The sequence below is a fragment of the Mastomys coucha genome, unplaced genomic scaffold (assembly GCF_008632895.1).
Source record: "Mastomys coucha isolate ucsf_1 unplaced genomic scaffold, UCSF_Mcou_1 pScaffold22, whole genome shotgun sequence".
NCBI lineage: Eukaryota > Metazoa > Chordata > Mammalia > Rodentia > Muridae > Mastomys > Mastomys coucha.
Genome location: NW_022196905.1, coordinates 207,330,013 through 207,339,866, shown reverse-complemented (window position 1 = coordinate 207,339,866; position 9,854 = coordinate 207,330,013). Strand labels below are relative to the sequence as shown.

The 9,854-nt window shown below is 43.2% G+C and overlaps 1 protein-coding gene across 4 annotated transcripts in view; it reads right to left on the bottom strand.

Annotated features, from left to right (window-relative positions):
• Window positions 1-9,854, bottom strand: part of Sh2d4a (SH2 domain containing 4A) — a 59,815-nt gene that overhangs the window by 12,082 nt on the left and 37,879 nt on the right. For all 4 annotated transcript variants that reach the window (XM_031339992.1, XM_031339994.1, XM_031339993.1 and 1 more), the window contains exons 5-7: window positions 8,145-8,256; window positions 6,180-6,381; window positions 2,015-2,145 (exon numbers count right to left, since the gene is read on the bottom strand). In XM_031339992.1, the coding sequence (XP_031195852.1) occupies window positions 2,015-2,145; window positions 6,180-6,381; window positions 8,145-8,256 (445 nt within the window). The remainder of the gene's footprint in view (window positions 1-2,014; window positions 2,146-6,179; window positions 6,382-8,144; window positions 8,257-9,854) is intronic.

Genomic DNA, 9,854 nt, shown 5'->3' with positions numbered 1-9,854 from the left:
GGGGGGGACATCGGACGGCGGAGGTGGCTGTGCTGAAGGTATGCAGAATCAGCAGAGTTCTCTGTTAGTCTCTGACAGCATCACCACACCATAGAGGGGTAGGAGAAGAGCAGAGGGCTCCTCCGGGAGCCAACAAAGCCAAAGTCAAACGCACATGTTCAAGGACACCTGGCAGTTCTGCCGAGACCCAGGCTACTAAAGCAGCTATCAGGAAAAAGCTATCACAGATGAGCTGGGGTTTTTAGGAGTGGTTGCTCTCGCTGTGTGTTTAGGAACTTATTTTCTGTGGTCTACTTATGTGTAAAATGACCGTACTAAAAAGCAAGATGCCTTACAGTTCAAACCAAGATACTCTGTGAGCGAAGTGGGAGAGAATGCCTTGGATAAATGCTTAGGTCGTAAGTCTAATTCAGCCATATGTCATTCCTTCTTGTATTTTCTGTGTTGGGGTTAGAACTGATCACTTTGTACATTATGGGCAGGTAACAGAGTCAGAGCTGTACTCCAGTCCCCTACCCCCTGGTCTTAAGAAACAACTGATTTTTCTTGAACTGAAGCAGTCAGGGAATATGACCTAGGTTGACAGAGGAGCCTTAGTTAGCCAAGTACCTTAAGCCAAATGCTGAAACCATCAGCTAATACTGTCCAGGGACTCAAAGAGCTCCACCTTACAGACTTGCTAGAGCAACAGAAGAAAAGGATCAAAGCCACAGGACCAACGGGGAGCATGCAGGAGCCGGAACTAGACCCTTACCTTCTGTAGCAAATGCACACCTTGGTATTCAGGTGGGTCCTATAACAAGTGGAATGGGGCAGGAGGAGCTGTGCAGCCTCTGTTCCCTGGCATTGGATCTCCTTCCCCCTATTTGGACTGCCTGGATGGGCCTCGTGGGAGAAGATGTGCCTAGATCTGCTGGGACTAGATGCCGCAGGGTGGAGTGGTACCCAAAGGAGGTTCCCCTTCAATGAGGGGGGCGATTTAGAAGGGTGGGGCTGCGGAAAAGGAGGGAGGGGGCTATGATCAGGATGTAAAGTGAATCTTTAAAAAGCTCCAGATTCTCCTTTAAGAGACGAAAAAATTGGGGCTCAAGTAGGTTGAGCAGTGATGTAGAAAGAGACCATTGTTTCTTCAAGGTCACTCAACTGGTTATGAAAGAGCTGGTGCAGAGCCGGCCTTCTACCTGCTAACCCTGCCTCAGTCCATCAAACTACTGACTTTCTAGTGGAGGAAGACAATAGCACATGCTGAAGTCACACTCTGTCCACTGAGTCCCCAGCCAGCACTGCTTTTCCCACCCTCCCTGGAGTATTGCATTTTTGGTGAAGGATTAGCCCACATCATTGCAGCGGCCATGAGTGCTGCTGACTGCTCTCTAAGTAAGCACAAGCAGAAAAGCCTTTAAGAAAACGCTTCGTAGACATCTATTGAACTGAGTACAGGGTCCCCAGTGAAGGAGTTAGAGAAAGGACTAATGGAGCTGAGGGGGTTGCAGTCCCTTAGGATGAACAACAATATGAACTAACTAGTACCCTCAGAGCTCCCAGGGTCTCAACCACCAACCAAGGACTGCACATGGAGGTGTCTGATGGTTCTGACAGCATGTGTATAGTAGAGGATTGCAAATTCGATCAGCAATGGGAGGAGAGGACCTCGGCCCTGTGAGGGTTCGGTGCCCTAGTGTAGGGGAATGCGAGGGCCAGAAAGTGGGAGAGGGCGGGGTGGCAGACATGGGGAAGTGGGAGGCAACAGGGGTTTGTTTTTGTTGTTTTTGTTTGTTTCTTTGTTTTTTGGAGGGGAAACTGGGAAAGGAGAAATTTACATGTAAATAAAGAAAATATCTAAAATAAAAAAAATAAATAAATAAATAAAAGAAAACGCTTCGTGGAAGTACAGCAGTGAAAGAGTGTTAGCGCAGCACGAATAAAGAAGGAATACGAAAACCCTTACTGTTTGCTTGTCATTCTTGAAGTGAGCACTGTTTGGTCTGCCATGAGAAATGGTCTCAGTACTCACCATGAAACCAGGGAGCAATGGTGTCCGAGTTTTTCTGGTAACCTGCACGGAACGGCAGCTGTTCCTCTTTGAACCATCGGATGGTATCCTTCTGGGTGGAGCCGGTCTCGGTCCTTATCACTCCCTGATTCCTGTCATGGGTAAGATGATTCCCAAGTTAGGGATGACTAATTTGAAATAATGTCCTGTACTCTGCTACACTCATAGATCAGTGTCTTGCTCAGCCACCACCTACAGTAGCAGGTAGGAACTAATTCAGAGACCCACAGGCAGACGCTCTGCAGAGTGAGAGACCTGGGAACACTCAGCCACAAATGGAATGTCTTTAGCAAACCGTTTCCTCCGGGCTCAGGAAGCTAGAGGGAAGCAGGGGCAGAAAGCGTGTATGAGTCAGAAGGGATGGATGACGTCAAGGAAACAGTGTCTCCCAGATACAAGAGGGGTGGCAAACACATGAGCTCAAGAGACTGTGACTGCAAGCACAGGCCTGCACAGGTCCAAGTCAGGTGGGATCCAGCGCTGAGTTGGGGAGTGGACGTGAACTACCATCTCTAACCCCAAAGCTATGGCAACTGACAACCACTTACAAAGGAAAAAAAAAAAATCAATCTTCTTACTAGGTCTACGAACCACACCTAAGGAGGCCCCAAGTCCTACATATAACAAACTCAAAGGTGTTCTCAGAGACTGTTTTTTGAATCATGATACTTTGTTTTTTTAAAATCTCATTGGTCTTTTGATTCTATAATATGGTTTGAAATTGTATCTTAAAGGTTTTATTTGTCTGTGTGTCTTATACTTCTTCACCATTTATTTTTAAGTTATTTTTTTTAAATTCTGTTTTGCATGCCTGCTTGTTTTCCAAAGACATCAAGAAAGAAGATGTAGAGTTGGATGGGTGGAGGTGTAGGGAGAACCTGGGAGGAGGTGAGGGAGAAGTGTGATCAGAATATATTGTAGGAATTATCAATAAAAATTAAGCTTATGGTAATTTATGATAATCTGATTATAAATGTGTTATTTTATAATCTGTCCTATAATTATAAATCTGTCCTAAAGGAGAATTAAAGTTTTAACTGTAATTTAAGGAAATAAAGAAATAATGATCCATTCATTATATGTATGTGTGTATAGCATCCCACACATGCATATGCATATGTATGTGTATTTGTGTATGCATACATATATATGCACACACAAACTGGTCTGCATCAATTCAACCAATGGAGAACTGGAGATATTCCAAGAAACAAATTGCAACTATACTAAACATAGACAGACATTTTTGCTTATTATTATTCTCCAAACAGTACTATGTAATTGTTTATTTATTTATATAGCACTTACATTGTACTAGTCATTATAAGTGATTCAGAGATTAAAGTGCAGAGAGACTATGAATGCATTACAGGAAAACACTATACCATGTTAAAAATGGGGCATGAGCATCCTTCACATTTTGATCTCTTCAAGGGGTCTTGGGAGTTGCCTCTACAGATACTGATGGACAACTTTACACAGAGAGGCAGAAGGGAGAGGGGAAAAGGAAGAGGGGGTGTGAAGGGGAAAGGGAGAAGGGAAAGGAGGAAGAGGTGGGGGAAGAGAATTATATATATTTTCATTTCCAACATCTAATCACAAGGCAGAGTTAATGGTAGGTTAGGTGCCTTATGTGTTACCGTTGTATGGCTCCCAAGATCAGAGAGAGGAAAACACATTCATCTGGACCAGTCATAGCAATAGCCACTGCTGAGTTAGATTCAAACTCATTTTACTATGGGTTAGAAGATACATGAACTTCCAGTTAACATTGAGGAAAAGAAGCATTCAGAATTTGAAGCTGTTTCTCTGGCGTGTGTGGATATGTAGACGAGGGCAAGAGCACACAGTGAGCGAGCTGCCTCCCTGATTCCTTCAGAATGTGCCTTTCCACAAATCCTCTGTTTCTGCTCACCTCCCTCACTTGCTTCTTCTCTCACACTTTGAAGAGGTTTCTTTCTATTGAAAGATGCTCTAGAAACAGGAAGGAAAAGGGAATATGTCTACAGCCTAGAGAGGGAAAATTAGCAACAGCACCGTTTTGAAACCAACTCAGCATCAGAAGGGCATCCTGGCATGCATGGGCTCCACTACGGAAGGCAGCACTTAGACGTAATAAATACACTCCCAAGTCCTGTCCAACAAGCCACTAGGTGAGCAGAATCTAAATCTGAAACAAAGAGATTGAATGAGCTAACAGAATTTTCCATGATACAAATTGATGTGGCTTTTAATTGTGCTTCTCCTGGCAACCTAATGTGTGTGCCAGGAGAGTTCCATGTGACAAAACAGCTCTGCAAAAATGTGCATGTGCAGACATGCACACACACACACATATGCATACATACACATATCCACACACACACATCCACATACACACATGCACATAAACATGCACACACATATGCACACACACATACACACACACATATATATACACACACATACATACTCATGCACACATGCACATAAACATGCATACACATATGTACACACACATATGCACATACACACATGCATGTGCACATACACATATGCAAATATGGGTATGTATTATCATTTATAGCATTCAGAGGAGTTGAGAGAAAATGTCATACAATATTTGTCTTTCTCAGAAGCTGACCTTGCATACATATTAGATTATAAGACAAATTCTTACGATAGTTTCCACATGAGCTTCCTTTTCCACACATAATCTTCAAAGATAGAACAAACTCCGCATCCATGGGACAGTCTAGTGTCCGCTAGTGTCTGTCTTTCTCTGGGTTGGCTCCTGGCTGACCTCTGTCATAACTGCCCAGAGTCGCAGGCCCAGCCCTATCTACTCTGGCACACAGGGAGCTCTTCTACATTGCCGTAAGCTGGAAAAGAACAAGCTGAGTTCAGCTGACACGAACTGTCTCCTACTCTAAAAGGCCACTTTCACTGTCACCCATCAAATATAGCGCGTCCTACAAACACTACAGGAAAGACATCAGGTGAACCATACCCCATGCTAGGGGCTAGCAAACACGAAGAGGCTGCCTGTGAAGCTCCGTAGCCAGTTACACTAGGCCAGGCCACGTGCAGGAGTCCATTTGTGACCTGTTACGAAGCCCAGGAAATATTTCCTGACTTTTTGTTTTTAGCTATAGGGCGGGGGGGGGGGGGGGGGGATAAAACTTCATTTTCCAAACTGTGTAAAGAGTCACCATGTCTCAATCTGGGACCTTCAATGGAGAAAGTAGAAATGATTATAGTAGGGGAAATACATCACTCTTGTGTTTCCTCTGAGGTCATAATCCTCAGTTAGAAAAAAGTGACTTAAACAATTAAAACACAGAAATTTTGTTTGTTTGTTTCATTTTTTCCAAACTCTTAACAGAGAAGTATTTTTAGTTTTTAGGGGAGAAAGATATAGCTCAGTGGCAGACTGCTCGCCTAAAATGTGAAAGGCCCTGGGTTTGATCCCTGCTACAAGCAAACAAATAAATATTAGAATATTAATAATATTCTATATAAGTCAGTAGTTATAAAAAGGAATTTTTCAATAAACAGGAAAGATGCTGTTTTCTTCTGGGTGTCACTCTGTTTACTCTATTTCTCTTTTTTTCTTCCCACTCACCTTTCACCTAGAAGGTAAACGTACCTTCATTGCCAAACAGAGATTTTGTCCCAAAATGAAGACTTTCAAAATTCTGAAAAATATGATCTCAGCTCTGTGTCTTAGAAAGAGAACTGCCATCAAACCTTGACTCCAGCAATAAAAAGTAGTCCTGGGGTCGAAGAGTCCACCTGCCCCCAGGATCGAAGAGTCCACCTGCCCCCAGGATCCTAATGTTATTTTTGGCCACTAGACACCCTCCACGTTCTCCCTTCTCATTCCTGTCAGCCTGTTGCCAATGGGTCAAGGTGGGGACAGCTAATCACCTCACCATCTTCACCCTGTGGTTGGATTCTAACTTTAGCCACTGTGGATATCTTACAGGAAAGGAAGGAATCAAGGAAGCCGGGTTAGAGGCAAGCCTGCATTGACCTAAGCAGTGAGCCAACACTACCACCCACCCCTATCCCACGTCCCAAGACACACAGCTTTAATCAGCCCATCTCAATGCTTATGATGAAACTCATCTGTGTGGCTTCTTACCCTAAAGACTTTGGAGGGATTCCCAGCGGCTGTAGGAACTGGGGCTTCGGAGGAAGAGGAGGTCTTCTGGGCTTCTGTGGACTAGTCAGTGGGTTCTGCAGTCCGTCACCACTCCTGCCCCTTTGAGATAGCCTCTTATAGTCTTCCCGTGCTTGTTTAGCTAAGGAGCGTCTCTTCTCATCAGCTGCCTTAGATTTTCGCACTAGAAAGATAACAGTGTCCGAGTTGGTCCATCAGGGCATGCCAATGGTCACATTCAGAGCCCACAGAGACAGCAGACTCATCCCTGTACCATAGTACTCCGGGAAGGCTCCAGGCAGAGTTGGCTTGGTGCTCACATTAACTATCATTCCCAGTACCTACTATCACATTTTAAGGCTCCTCCTGTACTCGCTCCAGAACTTCTATCTGCATTTGGGAATTAGGGACTTTCTGAGGAGAGAAAAGAAAGACAAAGAAGAAGGAGGGGTGGGGTGGAAAATGTATAGCAAGATTAAGTTACTGCACTTGGCAAAACTAAACTGTGAGGCCTAGTCAGAGGGACAAAGAAGGCCAGAGGGCAGTATTACATTCCTGATACAATCATAGTCAGGTGCATCTCAAGTCACCAGCAAAGACTAGGAAGGACTTCTCACTAGAAGGTGAGCTAGGGAAAAAGCACAGAGGCTGGTCAAAGGCCACATCCAGAGTCTGCCATAGGCTCAACTGAATGTGAATTGGCCAAAGAGACAGAAAGAAAGAGATTCTACCCACAAACATGTGGTGGAGAATTTCAGAACACCTTAATAAATGTATACGCACTTCCCAATCTGCCTTTTAACATTAATTTCTTTCTTAAATAGACAGGATTATGTTTTAGCCACATAGTGTTAGAGATTATTACAGGATGCAATCATCCATTTTTCTGGAGGACTTTTCATTTAGTTTTTACAATTCAGACATTATGGGCTAAATCCTGTCATGTTTGACTCTGAAAACACACTCAAAATATTTCATCATACTGGAGTTTCAGTGCTTAGCACAAGAACGCCACAAATTGGATCTTGCAAATATTTTTGTTTCATCAAAACTTTTAGCATTTGTTGTAGAGGATCTGTAGACTACTTCAGGACTCTGAGCATCTTGAGAACCTTGTGACTTGGGTTTTGCCTCTTTCCAAGTCTCAGGGGACTATCAGGCCCGAGTGAGTCCTCTCTGCTGATGGCAGCTGAAGACTCTGATCTATTCTCATACCTGGGTTGCCCAGCCTCTGTTCATCCTGTTCTTTCTGGTTTGGCCCTGGCAGTACAAGCTCCAAAGAGGGTCAATGTTGGGTCTGAGGCAGAGATTCATAAAAATGATGCAAATATATCCCATCTGTCAATTCTGTGTGCTTTGTGTTACATAGTCATGGATGTGGTAGGCATTTCATAGGGTACCCTCTAAGGAGAACTGAGATATGTCAGTTAAAAAAAACTGTTTAAAAGTAAATGCCCTATTGAGAATTGGGGGAGGGGGGATAAAACAGAATAACAGGAAGTAAGATTCAAATAAACAATTTAAAATTCAGCTTCTCAAAAAAAATAAATAATTAAAAATCAAGGTTCACATGTTAATAATTTTCCTGCTCTCTTCCTTCATAATTAAGAATTTTTAAATAGTGGCTTTTATACTACTTCTAATGTTTCCTCTCCAAGAAAGAAACATCTTTTAAAACCACCAAGCATTCCTCGACAGGATATATTTTTCATAACTTTATATAACCTCACCATACAGAAACACTATAATTTAATGGCAAAAAGATGGGTGAAGCCTTCCTGCTTCTTAAACGTCTGAGCAACTGGCATTTACTGATAGCATCTGAGTGAGAGCTCAGTGGAACGAGACTTCTCGGGATGCACTTTGGGTGCCTCCTGCATGGATGTGTTTTCATTAGCAGGTCCAGTTGAGACCCGGCATGGTGCTGCTGAGATCCTGGCTACTCACGAGATGCTTGCCATTCGGAGTCTTCTTTCCAGCTCTTGTATATCTGTTTGGTTTTCTCATCCTCTGTCTGTTTCACTTCTTCATCATCTTTCTTCTTTATGAGATCTTTAGTCTGTTTGAAAATAAATACAGAGATGGGAAGAGGTGAAAGGGCATGACGGGTTCTTTAAAAGGATAGATCCCGGCTGCTATTAAACTGTCTCCTCCCGTTAGAGAGGTGCTTGGTGTCAGCAATGCCTGAAGCAAGAACTTCAGCTACTTCAGTATGGGGCTCCAAACTCTGTTCCTGTTCCTCTCACAGGCTGTTTTCCCACAGTATAGCTAGGAAGAACATTACAGAGCTATAGTGAACATCTGTGTCTTCAGAAATGCTTAGCACAATTATAGCATACGACCTTACTAAACAGCTCTTCCCCAGACACGGCAGTCAAATATTCCAAATATTCTTCTCTGAAGTACATATGCCAAGTCATGGGACCAGCAGAAACACTGATCTGCTGTAGCTGACAGCCTCCCAAGGGCAGTCTCAGATGGTAACTATATGTTCTCCAACTTCCTATACAAAGGGGGAAATTGGTATATGATTTGAGGTGGCTCAAAAAGCCATGAGTCTCTTTTGTTTTCTTCTTAAATCACACACAAAACTATTACCTTCGAAATACACGACAGGGTGAGTACAAGTTCAGCACAAACAATTTTGTAAGACCATATCTCAGAATTAAAAGAGGGTCATGGATTCAGCTCAGGAACATGGAACAGCTTTGTGAAACCTTATTACTGGGTTGCCTAGCATGAGCAAAGTTTCAAGCTCAATGTCCTGTGCCACAGCAGCAGGAGGAGGTGGAAAAGAAGGAGGAGGAGGAAGAAAAGGGGAGAGAGGAGGAAGAGGAGGAGGAGGAGGAGGAAGAAGAAGAAGAAGAAGAAGAAGAAGAAGAAGAAGAAGAAGAAGAAGAAGAAGAAGAAGAAGAAGAAGAAGGAGAAGAAGAAGTCGTCAACCATGGAGACCAAAACATGACAACAATGATTTTCCAGCTACAAAGATGGGCTCGATGCATAAAGTGCTTGTTGTGCTAGTACAAGGACCTGAGTTTGGATCTCTAGTGTCCATATAGGTGTGAGGCCTGATGGCATGTGCCTGTAACCCCAGAGCTGGCAGGGTAGGAAGAGGACAGTCCTAGGGGATTCGGCAAACCCATCTAACTAAAAACAATGTATTCTAGGTTAAGTGGGAGACCAAGCCTCAAAAAGTGTGCAAAGTCCCAGAGGAAGACATCAATGGCAACCTCTGCCCTCTGTCTGCTCATGTACTGGCAAGTGCATCCTCTCTCAGGTACATATATCATACACCCCCACCTACACACAAATGCACACAAAGACTTCCCTGCCATGAAAGCATTTTACCACAATAAAACATAAATCCTTAGTTTGGATATCTGTAGAGAACCGTAGACCAGCAATAAGGTAGTAACCCCTGTAACTGTGTAAACTCAATTTGCACACATCTTAAATTCTTTCCTTGTTTTTTTTCTTTCAAAAAATAGGTTCCTGCCTAGAGCCAAGTGCCTATCATTTGCCCCACAGTGTTTTTTAAAATACAAAGAAAGCTTTTGATGGTTGAAATGACTACTAAAATTTGCTATCCTTTACGGAAGTTGTTTACGAGACTGCAGTACATAAATGATAAATGTACTACTCTTGATTTTCAAACTT